General features: G+C 44.9%; 1 protein-coding gene and 2 long non-coding RNA genes across 13 annotated transcripts in view; 2 read left to right on the forward strand and 1 right to left on the reverse strand.

Annotated features, from left to right (window-relative positions):
• Positions 1–27,438, forward strand: part of EBF1 (EBF transcription factor 1) — a 376,175-nt gene that overhangs the window by 251,923 nt on the left and 96,814 nt on the right. For 6 of the 11 annotated variants that reach the window (XM_072953717.1, XM_072953718.1, XM_072953712.1 and 3 more), the window contains exon 8: positions 1,684–1,825. In XM_072953717.1, the coding sequence (XP_072809818.1) occupies positions 1,684–1,825 (142 nt within the window). The remainder of the gene's footprint in view (positions 1–1,683; positions 1,826–27,438) is intronic. The other 5 variants (XM_072953719.1, XM_072953720.1, XM_072953721.1 and 2 more) reach the window with 1 other exon arrangement.
• Positions 13,941–15,794, reverse strand: LOC140691070 (uncharacterized). Its single transcript, XR_012066519.1, has 2 exons — positions 15,720–15,794; positions 13,941–14,178 (listed from the first exon to the last, which is right to left on the reverse strand). It is a non-coding gene; the product is annotated as an uncharacterized lncRNA (long non-coding RNA).
• On the forward strand, positions 17,750–20,391 carry LOC140691064 (uncharacterized). The gene is made up of 2 exons (XR_012066512.1): positions 17,750–17,839; positions 19,740–20,391. It is a non-coding gene; the product is annotated as an uncharacterized lncRNA (long non-coding RNA).

Below are 27,438 nucleotides of genomic sequence, written 5' to 3' on the forward strand. Positions count from 1 at the left end.
CCCAGAAGGGAAAAAGAAAGAAGCCGATTTGGTTGCCATCTTGGAGGCAGGGGGCAGGGAACCTCTCATGTTTTTCCAGGATGCCTCTGGGTCAAAGAGAGGGACAGTGGGAGCATTCGGTCTGGCAGACAGACACTGGTGGGGGGTCGACAGAGGGGGCTGCTTCTCCACGCAGGGCTTGCAGTTCGCAGGCCCAGCGTCCTCCCCTCTGCCCAACTCGGGTGAGGAGATCGTAGCCTTGCACAAGACGCTCCAAGTCAGGGCCCCCTTTCCCCAACTTGGAGAAAATGCTTCCTCAGAAACTGGGGCCTCAGCATGTGCCAATCCTTGCAGAGCGGTTCACCTCTTCAGGGGCTAAAGGCTCTCAAAACGAAGAACAATTAAAGCCAGAGTCTTTCCAAGCACCTGGGGAATTGAGCAAAAATAAATCAGAAATCCTCAGCCTCAGCTCTGGAGGCCCGCCTCATTATGAGAGCAGGTCTATTAGCCCTCTTGCCATTGTCTTTCATTTCTCAAGTGAGGTGATTCTAATTAAATTAATCTGCATGTCAATCTATCGGTGATCAATCAAAGAGCCTGAGGTCCCCCCTATGCTGCGGGGTGCTCGCGGCTGACAGGGGCTGATAATGGAGGAAGAAATAAACTGTCGAGCAAAGTTAATTAGTCAACATAATAGGTGGATTAAACGGGAGCCGGCTGATTGCTGTTCCTTCTGTCAAAGCATGAGGTGGGGGGGCGAAGCCGCAATTACAGACAATTATTATATTTGGTTGTAAGAGGTCGCATGAATAAACATATCTCTGTGGGTTTCACTTTTAATCCTCCTCCCCATTTAATATAAGGAGAAGTGTAGGTCATTCCTTCTCATTGTTTTAGTCAAAGTTCTCTGCGAAAACGCCTTTGCCTGTGTCCCTCCTTGGCAAACTCAGTTCAGTTTATTGAGATGGCCAGAGGAGATCTGAATTGTTCCTTGGGCCAAGGCTACCCTTTTTAAAAATTTTTTAAAAAAATGTTTTGGCTTTGAAACACAGATTTAACACCACCCTTAATTAGCGAGGATTTTGGGGTGGTAGTGGCGGTGATGGTGGGGAAAAGAGCTTTGCTCTGATGTCTGATTAACTGAGCTCACGTGGGAAGGGAAAAGTACAAGAACCTCCCCCAAAAAAGACACCCAGGACAGAAAGCCGTATCCCAGCTCTTACTGAAACCTCTCTTTTTTCATTTCTCTGTCCTCTTAACCCAGACACCGTGGAGGGCGGGGGTTGGGGGGTGAGGACGGGAATATTTTAAAGATTCAAAAGACTTTTATTTGCATTATCAACTGTGATATCTGCTTCAGTGTCTAAACTGTAGGGTAATTTAGGTGAAACACAACCACCCTTGTGTAAAAAAAAAATATGCTAATAAAGATCCTCTTGTTAAAATTATGGTTAACAGTGTACCTTCTGCTGTATGACTATAAACTGTGCAATTTTACTTAAAACTGCATCAAAAGCGTTCCATGCCAAAGCCCCACTCATCAATAGCTCCTCTTGTTAGATCTGTACAGCATAAGCACCAGTTATTATGTGAAATAGCTACGCAATTTTCTTCAGCTCCCAGCTGTTATTTATTTAACTTGAGTTTATTACCCTCCGTGCTTTTATATTAAAATGTTCATTCATTTCTCTCTTCCGTCTCCAGGTCGTGGTGTCTACAACAGTCAACGTGGATGGCCATGTCCTGGCAGTCTCTGATAACATGTTTGTCCACAATAACTCCAAGCACGGGCGGAGGGCTCGGAGGCTTGACCCCTCGGAAGGTACGCCCTCTTATCTGGAACATGGTAGGCGAATCATTTTCCTTGGTTGGCATTGCTACTTTAACTGTGCATTTATTTGGTTTCTTTCTTCCAACTCCACCCCATTGTCTACCCCTTTTCAAATTCCGAATGTCCTGTTGGACAACGTGGGTGCTGAGTATTTAAAGGCAGGAAGATGTCTTGGAGGCCCAGTGCTTCTCGTTGTGCAACCCTCCACCCTGAAAATGGCTCATGCCTCCTCCCTTCCGGCTGAGAGACCGAGGGAGGCTGGACCACTGCCTTAGTTGAAGCGCTCACTGGATTAAAGAATAAAGAAAGGCCAAAGCAGAGCAGCACACATCACGACATATTTTGAGTTTAGAGCTGATTGGTTGTGTAATGAACTTCACCGTCTTTGCATTCCTGCTGGTGTGTCTCTGTGACTACATTCTGACCCTCACTTGGAGATAAGGTACAAAGTCTAGGTCAGAGGTGTTCTCTGAGCATACAGTCTGAGCTAACTGTCCCTTCCATGCCCAGTGCACACCCCTCCCCTCATCACCACATGATGCAGCCTGCTTTCTGTAGGTAGACTTTGGTGGATAGAAATCACATTTATCTTGATTTTATGGCTAATCAGTTGTGTCTTTGAGAGGACGAGAGGAAATCAGATAAAAATTTGAACCAAGGGAAGTGAATGCTGCTCAGAGGAACCATAGGTTGGATTGAGCCTATGCCAAATGTTTCAGTGCTACATGTATATATAATGTATCCATCTGTCTATCCATTCATCAGTCCGTCCTTTCATCAACCCATCTATTCATCTGCCCATCTATTTGTCCATCCATCCATCTATTATCTATCCATCCATCCATTATCCATCCATCCATCCATTGTCCATCCATCCATCCATCCACCCAAGAAACAGTGACTGGCATGCTACAGGATACCAATCAACCATGCTCAATTTTCCCCAATCTCCTCAAGTTAAACTCAAGTCATTTCCCCACCTCACTTTCCAGTTTGCTAGGCCATCGAGATTCTTTTAAAAACACTGCCACACAAATTACCACCTGATTGCCTGGTTTTCCGATGTGCTATGAGCTGTCTTATGATCTAGTTCAAAAGGTAGAAACCTTCTTTCTCCACTGTCATCATTTTTGCCAGATTTTTTTTTGTCCTGCACTTAAGGAATATACAAACTGTACTTTTTATTAATTAGCCAGATGTAAGACTCGTAGAAGGGATTCTTTGCCACATCCAGTTTTACAGTCTTTTTAAAGTAAACCATCATCTTTCAAAAGCTGCTTCTTTATGGTTTCATTAGTGCGGAGATGGATGGATATTACTTTTTGCAGGAGGCCATTTGAAACACCTGCTCATGATTACATTCCGAGTTCCATTGCTGCACTTAAAATTATTCTGATCCTCACTTTACAGTAATGGTGCCTTTTTAATACCCTTGGAGTCACTTCAGGCATTGCATGATTAGAGATGTTGAGGTGGAAGGAAGAAGGGTAAAAAAATAGGTAAATACTGAGTGGATACAATTTGGAGAGCGTGACAGCTGAAGTCTTGTTTTCGACTGTGGCTGGTTAGATACTGTCCTGCCTGGGAACAGACTTGCCTGTCAGTTGGGTAGCTGACCGTTGTGGGTTCACAGGTTCAACATGTGCCCCAAGTGCAGACCCCACCCAGCTCTCATTCCTGCCCTTGGGAAGCTAGCAGGAGAGCAAATGACATCATGCAAGTCATCCCTCCACCAAAAACATCCCAACACAAACCAATAAAAAAACAACCTACCAGCCAGGACACTTCCAGGGAATGGCGGTCAGGAACATTATTTTATGTTGTGATGTGGAGGAAGGCACCTTGAAATAAGAGCCGGGGAACCTAATTTCAGCTGAGTTTCACCTCTGGCCTTTGTGTGACCTTAGACAAGTCACCTTACCTCTTGAAATCCTTAGTTGCCTTCTTGGCAAAATGAAGGTGATGATCTGTTGGGGGTTTAAAAAAAAATGTGTACCTTGGGTGAGGGCAGGTCACGTATAAAGCAGAAGTGGGCTGGGTGGAGACTGCGGAAGACGGGCGAGTTCATGCTCGGCCGGCCACCCCAGCCCCAGGCAGCTGTCACCGAGGTCAGGGAGAGCCCGCGGGGGCCAGATGTCCCAGTTTGGCCAGAATGAGAACTCTCCAATTTTTTAATTGCTGGTAACTAGATTACAAATGTTTTAGCCCCTAAAGGGAAGACAGGCAGGGAAAAGTCACTTGGGAAGAAGACAGCCATAGGCTCACAGTTTGAGATTTCTGGATCAAAACATCTCTAAGCTGCCTCCCAGCTCAAATTGTCTCTCTTCTAGTTGGGCATGTTATAATAGTGCAGTTGGGCAATCATTTTATTCTCAGTTTTAAAGACAACGTTTTATTCCTCTGCTCCAGTTGACCAGTCCACAAATGGCCATGTTCTTCTTGCCATCTTATTCAAGAGAGCGATGACACTTCATTGTTGATTCGTGGTCAACTATCCCCGGGACCTGGGTCTAGCCTGTCTCCTTCAGCCATGTTTCCTCCCTCTTGCCAAAACCTGACTTCACTGCTCCCCAGAAGAATAAAAAAGCAGACACTCTGAGGTTCTTAGTAAGAACAACAGTGTGGAAATCTGCTTCTCTGCAGAATGAATCAACCAACCACGCATAACCACCCACACTCATTGAGACACTTCAGGGAGATGCATAAATACCTACTCAGCAGAGAGTGACTGTGGGCTCTGTCACTGGGGATGTGTGGGAGTGGACTCGGATGCTAATTCATGTCGATCTGAGGGTAGGGTAATACTTCATCTCTCCGTTGAAGAATTTTGTTGGAAACTGCCCCGTTTGGGATGCTCAGAACCACGTCCCCTTCTTGGCCCCTCCCTCCCCCGCCCCCACGGCACAGGGAGACCCCACAGTCACCCCACCTCATAGGTGACCTGGGGCAGCCTTCGTTTTCCCTCATCTGGGGCTTTTTACCATCTCACTTACAGGTAGCCTGAATTCTTTTGAGCTCTTCTGCACACCCCTAGTTGTATTCCCCTTGTCAGATGGCCGGAGGAGAGTTCTCTTTCGTGGCTCATCTGCCTGCATATCAGAGAAACAGAGACCACGCTTCACATTCACGCCGTCTTGCCTATGTGACCCCACGGACTCGCAAACCTCTGTGCTCGAATAACTGTCCCTGTGTTCCAAGCAGGAGAGTTGACGAAGGCAAATGTGTCTCATAGACACTTGTGTGGTCCAGACAGTGAATCCTGGCACGCGGTAGCTCATGGCAGTTGCTCTCCCCTATTTTTTTCTTCATTCATAAATACTGAGATTTTCTTTGGCTGGATGTTTATGAGAGAGTTTAGGCCAGTGAGGTTTCCTCTATAAGCAGTAGCTTTATGGAAGATGTACCGTTGTGGAGAGAGGTAGCCTCAGAGCCTAACTGCTCTCAGGGTTCTGATTTTTGAAAAACAAGCTTGGGGCCAAAGATGTAGAGCTGACCCCACCCAATGGGGAATGCAGGGCTTCAGCCTGCGGGCGCGTCCCGCCTTCCCATCACTTGGGCAGATTCCTGGGGACTGTGTGCTCAGGGTCTCCAAGGGGCTTGGGGAGTGTGTTCTCATCGTTCTCCTGCCTTTCGGGTTGTGTTTACTTGCGTGAAGGCAGATCGTGGCATCAGTTTCTCTGTTTCTTTCCCCCTGTGGCGAAGTGCGGTGCCCTCACAAACCTACGGTGCGGGGACCCTGTCAGCTTGCATGTGCTAACACTTTATTATCTAATGATCTAATATGCAACAAGGCAAAGTGCCGGTGCTCATCATTCTGACATAGAATGCCGGGAGAAGTGACTAAATTACTTTATGTACCATTAGCGCTAGCAGCCATGGTGAACTCACCGGCAGCATTTATGCAAATGCCTGTGAATGCACTCCAGTGGCTTTGTCAGGGAGCTGGCTGACAAGCAGTTTAAATGCTCAGCTTTTTTAGGGGACTTTTTTTTTTTTTTTTAGCACGCATGTGTTTTTCTCCCTTCCTCCCTCCCCTCTCTCCCCGTTCTGCCCTGTTGGAGGACTTGCCTCCTCCACGATCACTGGGGAAATCTGAGCCAGTCAGGGAGCTCAGCTGGCCATCAGTAGGCATCCTTTCCAGGAGTAGGTTTAAGGTCCCACGCCGGTGGTCTTCAGATTTAGGTTTTTTTTTTTTTTAATGTTGTTATGAGTTCGTACAACCTTCACACTGATTGGGGAAAAAAATCAGTAGAACTATATGAATCAAGAGTTTTTAGAAGATGAACATTTTAATGTTCATGAGGTCTGACCTGAGGTCTTACTTAGTTTCTTGGCTCTAATATAGATGTTTTAAAAATACCCTGGCTTTTTGAAATGGAAAACGATTGAAATTTAGTTTTGCAAGCATTAGATGTGGATGGATTAAATCTCCCTTCAAAGTAATTACAGCGATTGAGATGTGAAGTGTAACTGTGCCAGGATCCCAAAATAAAACAAGTCAAAACACAAGTGGGGCTTGGCCACCCTAAAAACACTGTGGAATAAAGAGTGGCGTTCGAATCGCTGGGCCCATCTCCCTGCTGTAGCTACAGCATTAGAGACGTAGAGGCAGATTTTCACTACCACCAGTTCGTTCTGACCTTTCCATTGCAGTGTCCCCGTCCAGCTGTCCCTGACAATATGGTGTTACCCTTGCTCTTTAGCATTTGACCTCCTCTGATCCCTTTGCTCCAGATAGAAGCAGCATTTGCTTCTGCTGGTTGCCCCTGGGTATCCAGCCCCGTTGACCCCCTGTGCCCAGCTGCACTTAAATTTGTTGTTTTATGGATGTGCGGAGAAAGATGGTCCAGGCTTGGGGAGATCACTCCAAACTGAGAGACAGCACACAGCTTCGTAAGAAAGGAGAGGTCGCCTCTCCTCCCCACTGTGTGATGAGGCCCTGAGAAGGGGCTTACTAGCCAGTGTCGTCAGGGTCTAATAGGAGAAGGGTCAGCTGTCTGGCTGGAGAGCTGGATTCCGGTCCTGACTCTGCCATTAACTGGCTCTCTGGCTCTGAGAAGGTCCCTTGGCTTCTGTGGCCTCAGATTTGTGTGTTTTCGCAGAGCTGTGTAGGGCCATCTGTAGACCTTTTAGTGCGCACGATTTCTTGGTGCTCTGAACTGAAGCCACTGACACGTGCCTTCCCTCATCTGGTACCTCCGGGGGTGCCTTTGGAGAAGCAGGCCCTCGGGAGAACAGGGAAGTCCACTGGCTGCTCCTAGTAGGGCCCTTTCTTTGGATCTCCAGCCAAGGGATAAGGCGTCAGTAAGGTGGACTTGAGATCTTTCCTTCCTCCCTTCCTTCGTGCTCAGCGTCCACTACAGGCCAGACAGGGCGGCCTAGGTGCAGGACCACAGGCAGACACGGCCCCTGTCTTCACTGAATTGTATCATGTAAATAGAGAAGAAAGACACTAAATGCAATTTACAACTAACTCCTTAGATTTGTGCATAAAAGGAGTGGGGAGGAGTGAGCTGTCAAGAAAGCCTTCCTTGAGGAAATCCCACTCCTGCCAGAACCTAAGAGAGGGGTATGTTTTCACTTGACAAAGGGGACAGGAACAGATTTCCAGGCAGATGGAACAGCATGTGCAAAAGCCGTTTTGCTTAGGTGAGTTCAAGAAACCAGAAGGAGCCTGCGACGACGCCTATTGCCCCGGCCACCAGGAGTGGCAGGGGGCGAGGCTGGGGGAGCTAGTGAGGGTTGGACCACACAGGCCTGTGGATGCTCAGTGGTCGGTGGCAGTTGGGAAGTGATGTGGGGGCCACACAAGGCTCAATGTCAATTACTTGGACTTCAAGTGGTCGTGAAGGCCCAGGGAGAGCTCTCTCCGAGCAGCTTATAACCTCGCCCATCCCTGCCGGCCCTTGGAAGCTCACCAGGGAGGTGGCTGTGCCTTAATGCTGTCCCTCTGGTCACCTCTCCTTCTGTTAATAGCACATGTCTTTCAAATAAGAAGGGAGTCCAACATTTGAACAGTTCTGTTTTCCAGATGGTTTTGGTTTATTGATTTTCTTTCCTCATAAGTAGCTTAGAAAGAGTTTACCTAATGACTTCTTTTTGAACTTGTAGAGATTTTTTTGCCTTGGCAAGCCCTATAGAATGGAGGGCTGCTGTGTTTCTTGACCTATGGAATGCATATTACTTGTCTAACCCCCAACACGTGGAAAACGGGATGAGGGAAAGTAAACAAAACAACAAAGAGAAACACCATCCTGGTCTCTTGCTCCCCTCCCATCACAGTCAGGGACTGAGTCACAGCTCCTGCTGAGCGCGGTACCACTGAAGTCCACCCCCTCGTTTCCCAGAGAAGGACACTGAGAGCCGGGAAGGGCACGTAACCTGCTCCCGCGCACACAGCTCGTGTCCGTCAAGGTCTTCCTTGCCCTTGCCCGTGGTCCGCTGGCCGGCCAGTGTGGGCTTCGGGGGGCGCGCAGATGTCAGAGGACCTGGAGCTCACCCTGATGCCTTTCCATTTCCGCTTGCCCTGGGCATGCAGGGGTCTTCCTGGGGATTCCAAGGGCCATGAGAAGCATGTCTGTAAAATCCCCCCAGCTCCCTGACAGAAATGCACCTTCAAAACACAAGGGCAGAAGATGAATGACTCAGACCTTTGCACCCAGACAGTGGCCCTTCACGGGACTGGTTTTGGTGCAGAACTCCAGCCAGGCCCACGTAGGCAAGAGCATTTTGGTGAAGGGTCTAGTTCAGCAGGAAAATGGGGGCGTCATCTCCTGTTCCTGAGGGTGGCATGTTTATGTCTTCTCAATCGGTTTTCCTGCTTGAAAAAGCAAGAGAGATGCAAGAACAGAAGATTAGGGTTAAGAAAATCTAGATGTGTCATGAAACAGAGGACGAAGGCCCCAGACTTTCCAGCATCAGATCAGGCCTTGTTCTTTGAGCGGTGGGGAAGGTGGCTTTTGTCTTCCCTTGCAATAGAAGGGACCCTGCAAGAAGTCAAGATAATGAACAAGGATGTAAGTGGCAACTGATTTTCAAAGTAGCCCTTGAGTCATCCATAAAGTAAGTAAAGGAAACACCAGAAATCTTAGCCCTGGGGCTCGGTAGCCGGCAAGCTGTCAGCATCAGGCAGATTAAAGAGCTGGTGAGCCCCAGGCCACTGCTAAGCAGGTGTTCTCCTGTATCTCTATTTGAATATGACACCACCAGCCCCATCGCTGACAAAGGAGAAATCGTGCTCAGACTTTGCCGCCCTGCTTAATGGTGGCCAGGCCGGGTAGTAATTAGTATGTATTCTTTTTCTTCTTCTTCTTCTTGCTGCTGCTGCTATTTTTGGACTATTGCCAGCTCACCTTTATGGAGCACTTACTATGTGCCAGCACTGAGGTCATCATTTGATTTATATCATTACATCAAATCCTTCCACAAATCTGATGAGCTATAACAATTACCATCCCCATTTTACAGATGAGAAAAGTCGGGGTTAGTGAGTTGAGCAGCTTACTCAAAGCCACCAAACGGATTAGAATTAGACCTGGGCCTCGACCTTGGCCAGGTCTCCCGAACCGCAGAGCTCTGTGTCATGGGGGAACTAAGTAATGACTACACACGCTCACTGAGCCCTTACTCTGATGGGCACGTGGTGCTGTGGGCGCCACATTGCGAAGATGAGGAAAGTGAGACCAGAGAGAGGTTAAGTCACTTGCCCAGAGTTGCACAGCGAACACACAGTAGGGGGAGGATTCAAACCCTGAGAGCCTGACTGCATTCAGAGTCTGTACTTTGAACTGCTTGCTCTAGGCCTGATGCTAAATTTTTTCCCTCTCTTAGCATACTGTTCCTACTTTTCTCAATACAAGAAAGGCAGTTATGCTCGTATTTTAAATAGACCTTTCAGAAATTAGCCCAGATATATATATATATATATATATATATACATACATACACATATTTGCTTTATTGGGCATATTGTGTGTACTTACCTTAGAGTTCTTTTTCCTTCAATGGTCTGCTTTTCCTCACGGCTACAGTCAAAGAAAATGCTGTTTTATTTGCTGACTGGTGTGTGTTCTGGGAGGCTGGCAAGATAAGAGAGAGGCTGGTAATATTTTATTTCTTTGCAAGGGTATTCTGACTCCGCTGTCTAGAAATCATGTGTTGACCATGTGGACTCCCTGGCACATATACCAGGTAGAAGAAAAAAAAGACCACGAGAAAAGGGTAAAATTGTTAGATGGCCGTTAGGACGCTGAGAGCCTCCTTCCGGGATACGGAAGGGTTACGAAGCCTCACGCCACAGTGGGAAAAGACAGTGAGACACTGAGATAGATTTGGGGAGGAAGTTTTCTTTGATGACTTTCTTGACAAACCCGTCAACTGTGGGAAACTTCCAGCTTTGGGTGTTTTGTGTGACCTAATAAATGAGTGCACCACACCTAACTTATTTTAATAAGCACAGGGTGTCAGGGGTGCGGTGGGGGGCAGAGTGGTGTTCTGCGTTTATTTTGGATCAAAATGAAAGGACTTTTTTTTTTTCCTAGCCTAAGTCTTTGTCTTTTGTTTCTTTGGTTACAAAAGCATCATAATTCCAATTGTATTTATCTGCATAGTTGATTATTTCCAAGCCAAGGGCCTCTTCCTATTTACTTTCCACTTACTTGAGACTATCAGAGGATTCGAGTCCTGTGGATCTGCAAATGAAAGCTTCCTGCCCTGGTCATAAATCTTCTTGAGATATTGAGGGGCAGTGACCAGGAGTGGATTTGAAACATATTTTGTGTGAACATTTTCAGTTATACACACAGAAATAAACAAACAGAGTGCTGCCTCTACCTTGCCCCATGACCTCCATCCTGTACTTTGATTTCTTTGGGCCTCAGTTTCCTCATCTGTTAAGTGGGGTTGGAGGCAGGGCGGGGGCCTTGGGGAGCCCTTTAGGCCCTGATTTCTTGCTTGAACTTGGCTGATTCTGTGTGAGGTCTCCTATCTCCTGAGCTGCCGCTGCTGCACACACACTGCCTTGGTGAGAGGCCACGAGAATGCCGAGGTGATGGTCATCCCCCAGGACAAATCGGAGGCCAGCCTCCCTTCACCTTCGGCATTTCTGCAGAAGGCTGACAGTGGGTTCCAGGAGGCCTTGGGAAAGCCCCCAGCTGTGACTTGCACAGCCCCTTAGGTACCTCTCACCCAGTGTTGTTCTTTCTGAATTCCTTTAGCTGAACCCTCTTGATGGTTAGCAGTGAGCTTTTAGACTAGGTTTCCCACGCAGTGTGTGAGATGACTTTAGGAAACAGAGGGAAAAACATTAAAAAAAATTTTTTTAATGGTTATGTCTATCTTAATACGTAAGCAAAAAAATTTACAACGCACTCCAAAGTCATGATCTTACAGCTATTATTGCTAAGGGCAAGACTCAACTTAAAGTAAGTCAATCTAAACAAAAATAGTAACTGTAATGCTAAGCAAGTTGTGGAGTAAGTGGCAGGGAACGGGACAAACCCAGGACTGAAGTTTGGGAAATACTGTTTCAGAGGACTTTAGGTTCGGGGGAAGTAATAATTCTTTCATGTCACCAGGAAACAGTGTAGGATTCTGGGAAACTTTTTTTTTTTAATGAGTCAAATACTGTATTTTAATAGAAAACCGTTTTAGCTCAGTTTACCATGAGAATAGACTTAATGTCCTCATAGGATTTTAAAGATCAAACCGTCTCCCAAGCTGTTAACTCTGTGTTTTCTTTTTAAACAAGTGGTGTCTGCATTCAGAGAGCAGAAATTAGTGTGGAAAGGAGGATTTGAGTCAAGGGGGAGAGACTCAGCCCTGTCCTCCCAGGCAGCGCATTATGATAATATATACGGAACCAGCTGGACACTGAGCAAAGCGGACATTGTGTTGTCAGGGGCAGGATCGCCCATCAATTTCCAAGATAGGATTTGGGTTCAAGTGACAGAGAGAGCAGCGACCGCGTGGAAACTGATGCGGGGGGGAGGGGCGGGGCAGGCAGGAACTAGCCAGGCCTGAAGAAGGGAAGTGCTGGTGCCTCCGGAAGGGGGTGGCTCTGTTTTCTCATCTGGCTGCTACCCTTCCTTCTAACCTTAACATCTGTCAGCAAGACCCACCTGGGCCCTTGCATGATGAGAGCCCAGCGCCGGGGGAGCTCACTGGTGCTAATTTTAACCCCCATGAGAATGGAGTGCCTGCTGCTGGAGTGGGGACCCAATCACCCTAGGAAACTGGACTCCACGGAGCCCCTGCCGTATCCACTGAGGAAGCCCCGTGTCGGGGTAGTGGCGGCTGAGAACCCCTGGAAGATGTCTCAACTTTTCAGCTAGTCTGTTTCATGCCTCACCTCAGTATGTGAACGACTCTGATAATGATTCTGAAGTTCGTTTGCTTATTCACTGAGCATTCAGTCACTCATCGATGTAACATATATTTATTGATTGACTGCCTCCCCTGTTAAATAACAGGGGTGCAGAGGTGAACACGGTAGGCACGGTTGCTGACATCATGAGGTATTTAGTCCCGTGTGTGTATATTTTTGTGTCGTCATTAAGGAAATAACTGCACATAGAACTACTTAGATTGAAGTGATGGTAAGCAAGAGCTATCCCGGAGAGACAGAGCCTGCTAAGAGAGCTTTAAACAAGGGGGCTCAGCCAAGCCTGAAGAATCAACAACACTTAAATTTTAAAACAAGAAGGAGTAGCGTTTTGTCAGGCAAGGAGAAAGGAGCGGTTTAGAGGGGAATGCATGTCCAAAACTCCATGGGAGCTCAAAATATTAAAAAAAAAAAACATGGGGGAAAACTAATCGGAAAAGCTGGTTAGGTCTGAGATCCATTTTTGAGAAGATAAATTTGGAAATTTCCCATAGGTTGCTTTCTCACTGAAACCTGGAAAAATGGATCCAGTGTATTTTTTTTCATATATATTTGTATTGAAGTACAGTCAGTTTACAATGTTGCATTAGTCTCTGGTGCACAGCATAATGCTTCAGTCAAACATGTACATCCGTGTGTTTGTTTTCATATTCTCTTTCACCACAAGTTACTGCAAGAAATTGAATATAGTTCCCTGTGCTCTACAGTATGAACTTGTTGTTTATCTATTTATATATATGTATTAGTTAGTACTGCTGGGTACAATGTATTTTTGTAATCACAGGCTGCCAGAAGCGTTTGCCCAGTTAAGTGCTAGCTGTTACCAGTGTTTCGCACGCTGAGCGTTTACTAGCCATCAGGTTTAATGCCGAGCACTTTGTATCACCTCTTTCAATGCTCTGAACCGCCATAGGAGGGCACTACACTTATTCTCTCCGGTGAGCAAATGAGGGACACTGAGTCCATCTTTCAAACATTTGTTTGTGGCCAAAAAGGAAAAGAGAGTCGGATTTTTGTGTCTGCAGCGTTTGGACCTCCAAGTAGCTGACACAGGTGGACATCACCACTGTTCTTTCCTCTTTAGTCATTGCTGGTCCCCTCACTTTGGACTTCAGAGGTGGAGAGAAATTCTCTTGCCATTTGATCACGTAATATAATTCCTGCTTCAACTGAAGCAAATTGACGACGTTACTCAAAGGCAAATTGAAAAGCCAGATCTGTGCTGAATCCCCAGGGTGCCTTAGTTGGCATGTGCAGTGATATATGGGAAGGTGCTTTTCTGGGTTAAGATAAAAAAAATCCTGGTATCACGTCACGCTATCAGGCACCCCATCTCAACCTCCCTGTGCCGGCCCTGCAACCTGAAAATACTCAGTGGACAGAAATGAAACTTTATAGAAATTAGCTGATCATCATCCTTATCAGATGAATACAATGCCGTCAGCAGGATTCTAGCATCCTCAGAAAATAAGAGAGTTACCTGGAGAGGAGCAAGAGAAAAGGGAAGGCATGGATCATAGGACTTTGCTGCCAGCCCGCCTTGGGCAAGTTGGCCAGGAGATGTCCTAGCAATTCAAATCCTGCGTAAACGTGTGCTGCTGGTCAGTCATAACGGAGGCACCGACATGGGAAACCAGACGGTAACCAGAGAAGGAAAAGAAAAGCGAAACACAAAAGTAACACTGTCGGGCCCACAGGGCACAGGAAGAGAACTGAGTTGGCCAAATACTTATCTGACCACTAAGCATGAAAGCGGAACCCAAGTACTAATATATTTTTATCCCAATCTGTGAAATGAATATTTTATGTGCGAACGTACGCTCCTGAGTTGCTGGCTTCTCTAATTGACAGTTGCAAACAGCAGGACCCCAGTTGTTCAAACCCACATTCTTCACCCGTGGTTCTGGGGGGCGACAGGCAGCAGGAGCAGAGGAAGAGAGGCAGCAGGTCTGGGGCTTCTTCTCAGCACATGATTGTCTTTCATCCCCTGGGGGCACAGCGAGAGAAGTGTCAAAAGACAGGTGTATCTAAAATACATACAAATAGCAATAACAGAACGGGAGAAAATATTTGCAAAAGGGAGACGGACGAGGGCTTAATTTCCAAAATATATAAACAGCTCATGCAACTTAATAATAATAATAATAAAAACCCAATCCAAAAATGAGCAGAAGACCTAAACAAGCAGCTCTCCAGTGAAGACATACAAATGGCCAACAGGCACATGTAAAAATGCTCAGTGTTGCTAATTATCAGAGAAACGCAAATCAAAACTACAACGAGGTATCACCTCACACCAGTCAGAATGGCCAGCATTCAAAAGTCCACGAATGACAAATGCTGGAGAGGCTGTGGAGAAAAGGGAACCCTCCTACACTGCTGGTGGGAATGCAGTTTGGTGCAGCCACTGTGGAAAACAGGATGGAGATTCCTCAAAAGAGTAGGAATAGACTTACTGTATGACCCAGGAATCCCACTCCTGGGCATATATCCAGAAGGACCCCTACTTCAAAATGACACCTGCACCCCAATGTTCACAGCTGCACTATTTACAATAGCCAAGACATTAGAAACAACCTAAATGTCCATCAACAGATGGCTGGATAAAGAAGAAGTGGTATATTTATACAATGGAATGCTACTCAGCCATAAAAAAGAATAAAATAATGCCATTTGCAGCAAATGGATGGACCTGGAGATTGTCATACTAAGTGAAGTAAGCCAGAAAGAGAAAGAAAAATACCGTATGATATCAACTATATGGACAATCTGAAAAAAAAAGACAAGTGAACTTATTTACAAAACAGAAACAGACTCACAGACATAGAAAACAAACTTATGGTTACCAGGGGGTGGGGGAATGAGGGTGGGAAGGGATAAACTGGGAGCTCGAGATCTGCAGATACTGACATATATAAAATAGATAAACGAAAGTGCCACACTGTATAGCACAGGGAACTATATTCAGTATCTTATAATTTATGGTGAAAAAGAATATGACAACGAATATATGTATGTTCATGTATGACTGAAGCATTGTGCTGTACATCAGAAATTGACACATTGTAAACTGACTGTACTTCAATAAAAATATATATATACAAAAAAAATAAGTGAATGGGTGACACTGAAGTGGAAAATTTTAAAAAAAGCAATAGACTCTGGCTGTAATTTAGAAGAACGATTAAACTTATCGTGGTTGGTGCAAATTGAGACCTTTTTTCTTTCATTCTTCGTTATTCTTCGGCTACTTCTCCGTTGAGCACAGTTGGGAAGACAGCAGGTTCTGAGCACCTACTGTGTGCGCCTGAGATAGACGCTTTCAGATGTGTTATGTTGAGACTGTGGAAGAGGGGGGACTGTGTCCCAGTGGTCCCAGTGTATTTTATCCTGTCTTAGTGGAGGAGGAAAATATGGTTGTGGTCATTCCTTGCTAAAATCTCCTGGCTGAATCACCAAGCCAGCTGTGTTCTTCCAGTAACTGTTATGTGCAACAGGTCTATAAAGTCAGACCTCAGATTCCTCTACCTTTCAACTTTGGCAGAATCCGAAAAACTCCTCTTGATTTGGTTAGCTCAGGCCTGTGGAATCCAATCCTTGGTGCTCAAAAGAAAAAAAAAAAGTTGAGGAAAATGTTATTGGGGATACGGTTTTAGGATAACCTATTTAATCAGTAAACGTTTACCATTTTCCTTTTATGTGCAAAATTCTATCATGAACATCATGGAGATAGAGAATGTCTAGACGACATGAAAGTTAGGGAGAAGTGCCCGACGGGTTGAAAATGCAAGTTCTCGCAGTGTTACTATCGCTTACTTTCAATGTTCCATCTCTGTGGTTAGCAGCCCAACCAGCAACAATAGAAAAGCTTCTAAGCCTCGAAGTCGGGCAGGATTTTCAGCGTTCCTGTGTTTAAATTGGCACCTGTGGTATTATATGCGGATGCCGTTTTTTGAGCTTGGAAACAGAAGAGGGTAGAGAGAGATTTTACTATAATTCATATGTGGGGCTGAGTCTTAGGGGGAAAATAACTTTACTTGGAAACAGAGTAGCAATATTCTGTAAAGTTAATAAACACCCACCCTCTGTCTTGGGAATAAGGAATTTCACAACTAAGATTTTTATGGGACTTTGTCTGTGTTTATATGATTGAAGTGACTATTTTAGCCAAACTGAGCAGGCATTTCAGATAAATACCAAAACTGAAGGGTAGTTTGGGTGTTTTAAATACCTGACTTTATCAATCAGATTCTTACAGTCTCAAGTTCAAGTGAATTTCTAACCTCATTTCTAGAGTGGAATTTAAAATAACATTTCCTTGCCCACCACTCAGGGTTGACATTAAGAATATTTAGGAGAATGTGTGGGCAACCCGTTTGAAAACTTAATAGGGCTCGTTAATTGTCAGGTATCGGTTAAGTGCAGAGGACTGCACCCCCTTTGCAAATGAACGAGGTCTTTGCCTTCAAGGGATGTGTTGACAGTTGGGTTGATTGGCACACATATACACACACCCAGCTGTACACATACACAAGTGTGTATCTCAAGACAAAGTCTCAAGTAAAAGTGTGGTTAAGTCATGAATGACTGGGAAAGACATGAAGGAGTTCCCTGGAGAGTTGGCGTTTTGTAGATAGACTGGGATAGAAACAGTTCTCATGGAAGACCAGTCTTTGGGCACAGTACCATTGGACTAGGTAGGAGTGAGTGGTGTAACCTTCTTGAAAAAGAAATGCTGGAAAAGTGCAAAGCATGTCTGGAGACAGTGGGTTTGGAGAGTCTGCCATTATCTTCTCTGTGTTCTTTTTCCCTATCTTCCTCCTCCTCTTCCTGTAACTTCCCCTTCTCTTCATTCCGTCTCACATCTATTCATTGCTTCTTCTGTGCTGAGCTCTGTGCGCACAGATTAACTCACGTAAAACCCTCACAGCTGTCTCGTGAGTTGGGTTCTGTTATAATTCTATCTCCAGTTGGAGTGGTAGGAACTGAGGCTTCAGAAAAGTAAAGTAAGTTGCCCAGGCTGGTGAGTGGAGAAGCTGGAACATGAGCTAAGGCTTCCTGAATGCAGAGCCAGTGCTCTCGATCTCTGCCGAGCCCTTCCACCAGTGTGGGGAAGGTGGGGAGCGAGGTTGGAAGGGGAGAACTAGCCAGACTCACGAGGGTGGACTTGACCCTGGAGGCTAAGGGGAGAGGACAGAAAGCTTCTGAGCAGGGCAGCATCATTTTGAAAGTGGGCATCACGGGAAGGTTTTTCTGGGGTTTGGTGTGTAGATGGGACTTAGCACGTGATTGATGATGTGAGCAGAAGTGATTCACGATCAGGCAAAGGGGAGTGTCTGCAGTCCAGATCGAACAGCTCAACCCGCAAAGGGTAATTTTTGAGAAGGATGAGTCAGTGCAACGTGGGGTTCAAGTGGAAGTGGTGTTCCCACTCTCCTTTGCTGCTCTTTCTGGGTGGGTTTTGATGATGGTGCTTGTGATGTCACTGACCATCACCACGGAAACATCTGTGCTGTAACAAACACTGGAGCGCAGCATCCCCCAGTGTGCCAGGGAGGAGAGGAAACTGGCTCAAAACGATAAGGTTCTCAATAATAAGAGCTCTCTCAAACACGTTAGCCGTAGGAGCCTCGCTCATGGAGAGAAATGTAAGCATTACTATTCCAAAAAGCCCAAAGCAGGAGTTGTGCATTACTGGGGGCGGGGAAAGGTTGATTTTAAGGTGCTGCTCATATCCAAATCACAGTTTCCTTAAAAGAAGTCACCATCTATGCTGTCTTGTACGATGACAGTAGAAACCCTTCGGGAGCATGGAGCTCGTCTCCCAAACTGTTCATAAAAAATCCTCTGCAGGGCACAGGAAGGCTAGCCGGGGAACTTCTGTGTTGTTCTGGGCTGAACAGTCAGAAGCAGAACTGCCAGTGGTTGTGGCTTGTCTTTGTTGTTTGATGAGTCAATGGCAGTATCAGTTGTGCAGTTGTGGAAATTAATAACTAACAGATTGTTCTTGGTCCTCGAAGGACCGATAGACGTTGCACACTGATGGGTCAGATCATGAACTGAATCCAGCTCCAAGTCATAGTCAGGTTTGGTGCTCATGGTGCTTTACGAAGCTATGTACTTGGTGCTTTACAATTAGAAATGAAGAGATCGTATATGAAAATCTGGATGTGCACATTCCCTTAATATTCAGAAGAGCTGTGGGGGAGGGTGCCGCTCAGTGGTAGGGCACACGCTTAGCATGTGTGAGGTCCTGGGCTCCATCCCCAGTACCTTCATGAAAATGTATTAGTAAAAAGCCTAATTACCCCCACCCCAAATTTAAAAAAATTATTCAGAAGAGCTGGTAGCGCTGGACCCACATTCTCAAATGGCAACAATTAGGTCAAACTGAGAAGCTGTGTCCCTTTTTTTGGGAAGGGGTTACACTGTCGTTGGCCACGCTCCCTTCCCTCTCCCATTTTGTTGCCCCCAACCCCTTGTGTTTATGTACCTTCCTGTCTGCCTCTATGAGTATTTGATTTTGTGATCACTGTTGGAAGAATTACAGGCTAATTTTTCCTAGCTCAGTTCCTGGCGTATGGAGGCTGCCCCACGTGTGGTAGCTCTGATTATTCTGTCAGTTACAAGCTCGGTTATTTGCACCTGATCCGCAGGTCAGCACCGTTCCACAGAACTTCCTGTGATGACAGAAATGCTCTTCCTCCGTACCGTGATATCCGCTGTGCCAGTCACTAGTCACATGTGGCTACTGGCCACTTAAAATGTGGCTAGTATGACCAAGAGAATAATTTCTCCTTTTATTTAATTTTCATTAATTAAAAATTAAGTTTCAGTAGCCACATATGGCCAGTGGCTACCACACTGGGCAGAGCAGATTTAAGTCACGGGATTGAACATCCAGTGAAGTATCCTCGTTTAGGATAAAATGTGGAGAACAGACACTAGGGCTGTGTGTGTGAGCGTGTGTATTTTATGCGAGATGACTTATAATGGGCTTCGCCAGTTAGGATCACCTGCCTCCGGGAAGGGGACCACCCCTTATCGCCTGACTTGTGAATTTAAGGAGCCAAATACATATGTTTTACAAGATGTTATATGTACATTCATATTGATAATCATAACATCATCTTGAGCTCGAATGGGAGATTTCTCTGTGATTGTTCAGTTAAGTGTCCTGTGTAAATATAATAATGAGATCTGTGCGTGGAAAAGCCTAAATTTTTGATGAGCTGTTGGCCTCTGCCATGCGTGACGGCATAGAGCCAGGAGCCAGGGCGACTGAGGGGACGTTGGGAAGCCAGCAGAGCCCTGCTAGACGGCAAGTAAGACCGTCTCCTGTTAGCACGGGGGCTGCCGGGGCTGCTGGCTGTTGCGTTGCCGTCACAAGCAGACATCCATCACTTCTGCTGACCGCATTGGTGTAAGCCAGCCGCAAAGTAGACTTCTAAAAGATCCCTCTTTCATCCAGCTGATTCACTCCTTTGCACCGTGGTTTGCTTCGCTAAGCCCCGCAGTCAGAGCCACCTCTCTTTTCCTTTGTCACAGGGTTGGGGACCCCACAACCATCTACCCAGCTCTGGCCCAGTGGCAACTTACTGATCTCTATCTTGCAACTTGCCCCAAGCCAACTTTTCCAGCTGAGAAACAAGTAACTTGACTGCTTCTGGGGACAGAGGCACAGAAAGGCAAAACCGACATCAGCCTGTTTCATTGAAGGTGGAGCTCTGAATTACAGACCTCCTCCCCAGAAAAAGCCTCCTTAAAAACAGGGAAAACCTAATGAACATGATAGAAATGGCTGCTGTAGCTACTTTTGTCAAATGACGACTGATACCAACCTTCTTGTAATGGAGAAAAAGAACAAAACAGGCATAAACATATTCTGCTTGGATCATTCATCCAGTCGGAATTACATGTCATCTGTTCTTAAAGTCAGAATCTGCAGGGTGGATACAGGTCTTCCTTTCCCATCTTTCCATGCAAACATCAGTGTAAACCCTTCTTAGGACAGTGAGTTGAATGAGTTCTAGAATTCAGTAGGAGAAGGAAGACAAAGCCTTCTAACAGAAAAAAAAAATGTAGATTCTGCATACTTTTAATTGCCTTCTTAGGAAAATTCTTTGCCAACATGCTTTCCAGAAAAAAGACCAGGCTGATATGATCTGAGATGAAGTAATAAAATGTTCGATTATCTGCACGCAACTCTGTTTTTAATGCTGAATTTAGTCCGGCTCCCAGACACAAGGAGGCTAAAAATTCATATTCAGATAAGGAAAGGCGAACCTTGGAGAACAGATGGAGCAGAGTTCAGCATAAAGGTTTAATCCTATCAGGCCGATTCCTGTATGGCCATCTGGATAATCCGGCACACACATTCAAGGCCTGTTAAAAATACGACTCCAGCCAAGATTAACGTCACAGATTTTCCACTAGACTTGCTCATATTTGACTTTATGATTTTCCAGGCCCAGGAAGATTGCTTGCGAATAAAGCCTTGAGGATTCTATGAAGGAGCAGTTACATTTTTTTTTTTCCAAAACCTGAAAATTGTTTCCTCTTTCACAGTATTAGGTGTCCATTTTTGGGAAGTTATTTTCATCTCCCTGTCTCCCCTGACTTTCATAGCTGGAACTTTTCTTACAACAGCATAATAAGGAGAATTGGACTAAAAGTAATTTTGTGCATGAAAGTTCTTGTCAGGAAGAAAAGAGTTATTTACTTATTGTATAATCAGAGGCAAGTGAATTGACTATTGTTGCAACAAATATCACTATTGGATCCATGAATAATTCATTTTGGGGGTTTGTCCTCCTCCCTCCATGATCTTTGTTTTTTTCGTTGGTTTTTTTTTTTTTTTTTTTGGCTGCTTTGCAAAGAAGTGGATGATAATCACAGAACAGGGCAAAAAAGAAAGAAAAGAGAAAAACTGATGGCTCTTTTTTTTTTTTTTTTTTTACTGTTAGCTGCCTGAGGATTAATATTTGTACATTTTAATTTTGGATTTGGCAGATCAAACTTGAGATGGAAAACAGAGTATCTCACCTCTTTCAGTTAGAAAATTCTGAGCTCCTGGAGCATTTTTAACAAACAATTTTTGCATAGTATGAAACAATGCTGTGTCAATAAATCAAAAAGCCTTCACGTCTTTCAGGTGCAATTTAGAAGTTACAGGTACATCAAAATGTCAAGATTTTTCACTGCTAAATTGTTAAATAACCCGGTGTAGTGAACCTGCACTGGGTGCTGGATCGCAGATAAACAAACTCAGAAATCCAGAAGTGCTCGTCCTGGTATGTTTGGATTATAATTGCTGCGCCAGGAGTTCTAGCCTTCCCTTGTTCAGATGTGTGTGCCCAGACTGTTGAGGAATTTAGCTGATTAAGAACAGAATAAGAAAGCTGCAGAAATAAACAGGAAGTAGCTATAATTCGGGATTGCTCTGTACTTAGCAAATGGCATAGTTTGGAACTTAGCTGAGGCACTAAGTTTAGATGCACCTAGGTATCGCCACTCGGCTAACTCTGCCTTAGTGTAGGTGGATCCACGTTTCCATCTACTGACTGTGAATTCTTCCTTTATTCGTTTTCTGTGAGAGCCATGCATGTTGTCAAAGCAAAGGGCTTTCTTGCCACATGAAGTCACTTTGGGATAAAGGATGAAAAAACACTTGAAATTCTTGATCTCTTCATCTAATATTTAATAGCTTTAATTGCATCTGGTGTTGAGAAATATCTATATCATGGGTTACATTTCTCTTTAAAGTGACAAACACACACACAGGGGGAGAAAGAGAGAGAAGTGGAGGCCCTTTTGCATCTATAATATATGATTGTCTGCCAAGTGATGTCTAGATATGCTAGTGGATGGGGCAATAAAGGCAGACCCGTAACAAAACCAAACCAAATAAAAACCCTAATAAACAATAAAATGCTTAGCTGCATAAAGCAATTATTAAAGAAAATAAAGGCAGGCAGAAGTAAATCTGGAAACTGAAAGAGCAGCAGCGTTACAAAGATTGCCTGCCACATCTTGAGTATCGGAAGCTGTCAAGTTTGTTCCTTTATTTGTTTACTAGCTGATGGGGAGCCGGTGGTGAGGTTAGCATTCTGAAAGTTATGAACCCCTTATGAAAGTTACATCTGACTTGAACCCCTCTAGGTGCCAGGGTTAAGGTCAGATGGCAAAACCGCCACTAATTTCTAAGGCTTCAAGTTGGAGGGTGGCTGAACGCAGAATAGATCTGCCTCCTGTACATGGTCCAAATCTGCAGGGCCAGTCTTCCCAGGAGGGCCAAACCCTCTGTTTGCCCTCCTTCCTGGCCTGCAGCTACCAGTTTTCAGGATCAAAGAATGCAGGTGTTGCTGCTAATGAGCTGTGAGCAGTCAGGAAACTCATCTTTTCACTTAAAAAAAAAAAAGCCCAGCAAAAATAATAATTCTGTTAAACAGGAAGGGCAGATATCTGCGTGCTGAGTCCACATGGGGTACTGTGTGTCCCCATCAGTCTCCAGAATGGGCTTTCTCCCAAGTACAACCTCACAAAAATCAAGCAGATACAAGGGAGGAAGGCCTGAGATTGTTTTATGAGGTCATAAGAGTCCCGTGGAAATGAGCTGATCTCATGGATTTCGCAACATTTTCTGCGAAGTCTCAAGAATCTGGGACAATAACATTAAAGTTAATTCCTCATTTCTGAGAAGATTGACATTAGTGTCATCCCAGGCAAATGAGCGCCTTACAAAAAAATTCTGCTCTGTAACTCCTGAAGCCACATCCACCTCCTCAGAAAACTGAGCGGTGTTAGCAAGTCGCCGGATTGGACGTTTCCAGCGAAGTTTTGCAATATGCTCTGTAATCTGAAGTGGTGAGACAGTGGCGAATTCTAGTAAAGAATGGAACTCTGGTTAATGGGGAAGTGATGATAACAGCGATGATTATAGTAGCAACTCACGTCCCCCGTGCCTGGTACAGACGTAAAGCAGCAAAACGCAGCTAGGCACTTCCTGCATTTCGCCCGGAGTCTGTGTGGTGGGTCCCCATGTGGAAACTACTGCTTAGAAAGGGCGAGTGACTGCTTCAAGGTCGCACTGAGTGGTCGATGTGGAATTGGAACAGCTGGAGCTCTTGCCCGTTTTCAGATGCTATGATGCCCTGAATGTTCAAATCAACTTAGCATAATTGCTTCTTTCTCTCTTTACTCAGAAGCCAGTAAGGGTTGGCATCTTCACCTCCACTGTTAGCATCGGTGTCTGCTCTGTAGAAGTGCTCATTAGGAGAGAGTCCTGGTTAAGTAGAATGTCGGAAAGGAGCGTTTCCATTTTTTCCTGTGTACCATACACAATGGAAATGGAAAATAATCCTCGTGTCCACTTTAGTGAAATTTTATTTTGAGATTTGCAGTGGGATTAGAATGCTTCCAAATGTGAGCCTTTTACCAGCTGATCTGAGTGTTGTTTCCCCTTGGTATTTAAATACAGGGATGGAGAAAAGGGGCAGGGAGTGCATCTCTAATGAGGCCTCCATAAGGGGACATCGACTGTCGCAAAAGCCTCATTTTGGGGATGAGAGATGATAAACGCCGTGCCCAGGTCATCTCTACAGCCACCCCCAAACAAGTGAGGTATTGATCACAGCATAACGTGATATCAGAGGCAAAAGTAAGAGCAGCCTCAGGACCCTGCTGATGGCTGCACACACCACTAATTCACCTCAATGGGCAGGAACCTCTGAGTTCAATTAACCCTTATCCCCAAGGCCACCCATAAACCCCGGGGTAAACATGGCTTTCCGGGCCCTTGCTTTCTGTCAATGAAATAGATCATTTCTATTGGAGACTGAGGTGTGATTCCAGCTTATAAATTCACCTCGCTAATAAAGAGCCTGGTATTTCCAGCGTGAGTGAGCAGGCCCTCGAATCGTGTAACACTGATTCCGTAAATCAGACAGTTTCAAACCGCTGAGGCCATCCGTGCTTTCTTCCGCCTTCCGTGGCTGTTGGAAGGAAACAGAAATGCTCTGGAGGTAGAGCAGGTGTTAGCAAGCGTCCCCTGGTGCAGTTGTCTGCACACAGAGCGTTGGTTGTTAAATGCGTACTGGAGGCCGAACGCTTTCTTTTCTTTCCTTCCTTCTTTCTTTTTTTTTTTTCCTCCTTCTTCCCTCTCTTCTCCTGATCACGACCATTGTTCAGAAGCAAATTGGAAATCTGGTAATTAGGCCCTGACTCACAGTGTAATATTAGAGTCCCGAGCCAAAGTTCAACACCCTGAAATGAAATTTAAACCAATTAATCTGTTAGATTTTTATCGCTTGTCCGTGTTTTCTCAGCAATTCCCCCAGCACGTGGCCTTTGATCAACTCTCATACAAACGCTAAAATGTGTGCCTGCTGCTAGCAAGATGGGAATGACATTAACATGGTACTCATAAAACAATCAGAGCAGAGAAGCCCTCAAACAGGCAGGGCATAGTAATATTTAATAAAAGCGCACACATAATCTTCAGAATTAGCATTTTGTGCCTTGCAGTACCTTTGGGAGAAGAGCTTTTATTTGTGGAGTGATCATTATTATAACAAAGAAGAGCTACCTAATCATTTCCACTTTAACTCTGCAATGTGCCACGAGCATTTCAGAGCCATTATGCTAAACTGTGGTGGTGTAATCATGTTATTGTCATAGTTTGAAGGAAGGAAAATCTCCTTTACTTTGGTGGCTGTTGGGGGTAGGGGGAGAGGTTTGAAAAAAAAAAAAAACCCAAACTCTTGTTTTTAATGAGATTTAGAACCAGGAACTGGTTTCCTGTCCCTGTGGGTAACCAGAGTGTGAAAATTCATTGGTGAGGAAGTATCTCTTATTAATTAAATGAAGATTTGGCCAGTAGAAGTGATTTTGTATTTAAATTCACCCTTTCTCCCCCATTCCATGGTATTTTCTTAGTAACAGAATTGTATTGATTATTACACTCCTGGGCTGGATTGAACTCTTTCATGAATCTTCACCCTCAGATTTCACTGAATACATCCACTGTGACTATTAAAAACTGTCTTCCCCCTGCATCTCTCTGGGTATCCCAAGTGAAAAAAAAAAAAAAAAAAACCAGTTCCTGGCCCCTGCAGACATTCTACGTGCTTTCTCAGAGAAAACATGCCAGAAAGAGGAGGGCAAGAGAGGCTTAGTGTCTGTTAGCACATAAAGGCTTTAAAAAAAAAATTAGCATCAGTTTGCTCTAAAAAGTAAAATCTTTATCTCTCTCAGAATGAAATGCTCTGTGGTGCTTTTTTTTTTTAATTAAAACTATTACCTTCATATGTGCTCACTGAAAAAATTCAAGCTGTGCAGATAGTCCTAGTCCTTCGCTTTCCCGCATGGATCCCCGGGGGATGACTGATGCACATCCTTCCAGACCTCTGTCCACCACACCTGTTCACACCTACCTGCACGTTCACGCACACAGGCTAATATATATCATTTTTTTAAATTAGCAGGATCACATTATTCATTAGATTACAAATTGCTTTTTTTTTAACTTACTAACTTATTTTGGCATCTTTCCATGTCAGTTTATAGAAGTTTTTTTTTTCTTCCAACCATTCAAATGACACTCCAAATATCCTACAGCATGGATGTACCATACTTTATTTAGCCACTCCCTAACTGGGGACACCCAGACTCTTAAACTTTTTACTGTCAATACTGCAGTGAGCATTTGGGTACCTGTAGTTTTTAGGCACATTTGCAAATATTTCCTGGGCTGCTTTTAGTCTGGCAAGTTTGTTTGTGACAAGGGTAAAAGTGTAAGATGGTAGCCTGTGAGTTAAATTGAAGTCTATAAACAGTTTGTTTAGTCTACGCATTTAAAAAATTGAATTCGTTGCCAGCGTTTAAAGATTGGGAAATTTCACATAAAAATCTGGGCTCCCGGCTTCTTTAGAAAGATGAGAAGACCGGATCACAGTGGGCCTGCTTCTGTGCGGGGACGCTAGTAGCTGGCACTTCCCCAGTTCAGGGTGTCAGCGGCCGTCCATCTCAGGTTTGTTTGGAGACCCTGAGCTGTTATATTCGTCCCTGTGTCTTGCCTTCACCTGTATGGACCTGTGAGTTCTTAACAACTGCTTTTGGGCCTCATCCGTCTAGCTAGCCGTAGTGTTTTCTACCTTGCACTATTGACATTTTAGGGTTCTTCTTTATAGGGGACCATCTCAAGCGTTATGGGACACTTAGCATCCTCGACGTCCAGGTCCTAAATGCCTGCAGCAGTGCTTCCCCAGCCCTCTCTGCCAGTGGGACAGCCCAGGAGCCCTTCACGTGTTTTCCAGTCTTCCCGGCGGGGGAGGAGCACAGAGCTTTCTCCCCAGACTGCTGTGGCACCAGTGCCGAGCAGCATCTTTCAGACCTTTTGAGGTCTCCACTTAGAAAGGCCTGCCTGACTTACTTTAGGAGTGGCACCTCTTCCCTAAGCAGGGAGGCTGGACTGTGTTGAGCACAGAGGGAGGGTGCCACGCTTTTCCTGGAGCACTTCCTTCAGGGCTTTTTTCCCTCTCCAATGGATCTAAGAAGATAGTGTTAAGCACTGTTTCCTCACCAGCTTCTCTCTGGCTCCTTGATGCTCATTTACCTCTGATTAGTTGGCAGTAACTTTGTTTCTGGATGGTTGGAAACATTATCACTTTCGTTAGGAAATGTTTGACAGCATACACACACATGTAAGCGGACTTACAGGCCTTCTGTATCCTACAAATAGCAAACGGAAAAAAGAGCACTGGAGTCAAATCTCAAATCAGCCGTTCTCGGTCATGCTGTTATAACCAGTTTATTGTACGAGAGTCTCTCAAAGATACACCAACACGCCCCTTGCCTCCTTTTGTGCAATGATGAGAAAGCCTGGAAGAGCCCACACTTATCTAAAGAAACATGCTTGTGTGATTAAAAAAAAAAAAGTAAAAAAATTAAAGGAAATCCCAAAGCTAATATAGATAATAAGCACCAAGATGATTTTCTGGTTTATGACGGTAATCGCAGGGTCAGCATTTAATGATACCATTGGATTCCATGCTTTGCCATCAGGCAAGACTCTTTCAAGACCAGCTCAATTAAACCAATGTCTTTGTCTTCTCAGAAGTATCCAGGGATAAAGTAACACCTTTTCTATTCCACTCTAGCAACTAAGTACTTACACGGAGCTAGAAATTAAGAAATAAGATTTTTGAGACATTAACTAGAATGTTTACAAACTGCTTATATTTTAAGA

The sequence above is a fragment of the Vicugna pacos genome, chromosome 3 (assembly GCF_048564905.1).
Source record: "Vicugna pacos chromosome 3, VicPac4, whole genome shotgun sequence".
In the NCBI taxonomy this organism is placed as follows: domain Eukaryota; kingdom Metazoa; phylum Chordata; class Mammalia; order Artiodactyla; family Camelidae; genus Vicugna; species Vicugna pacos.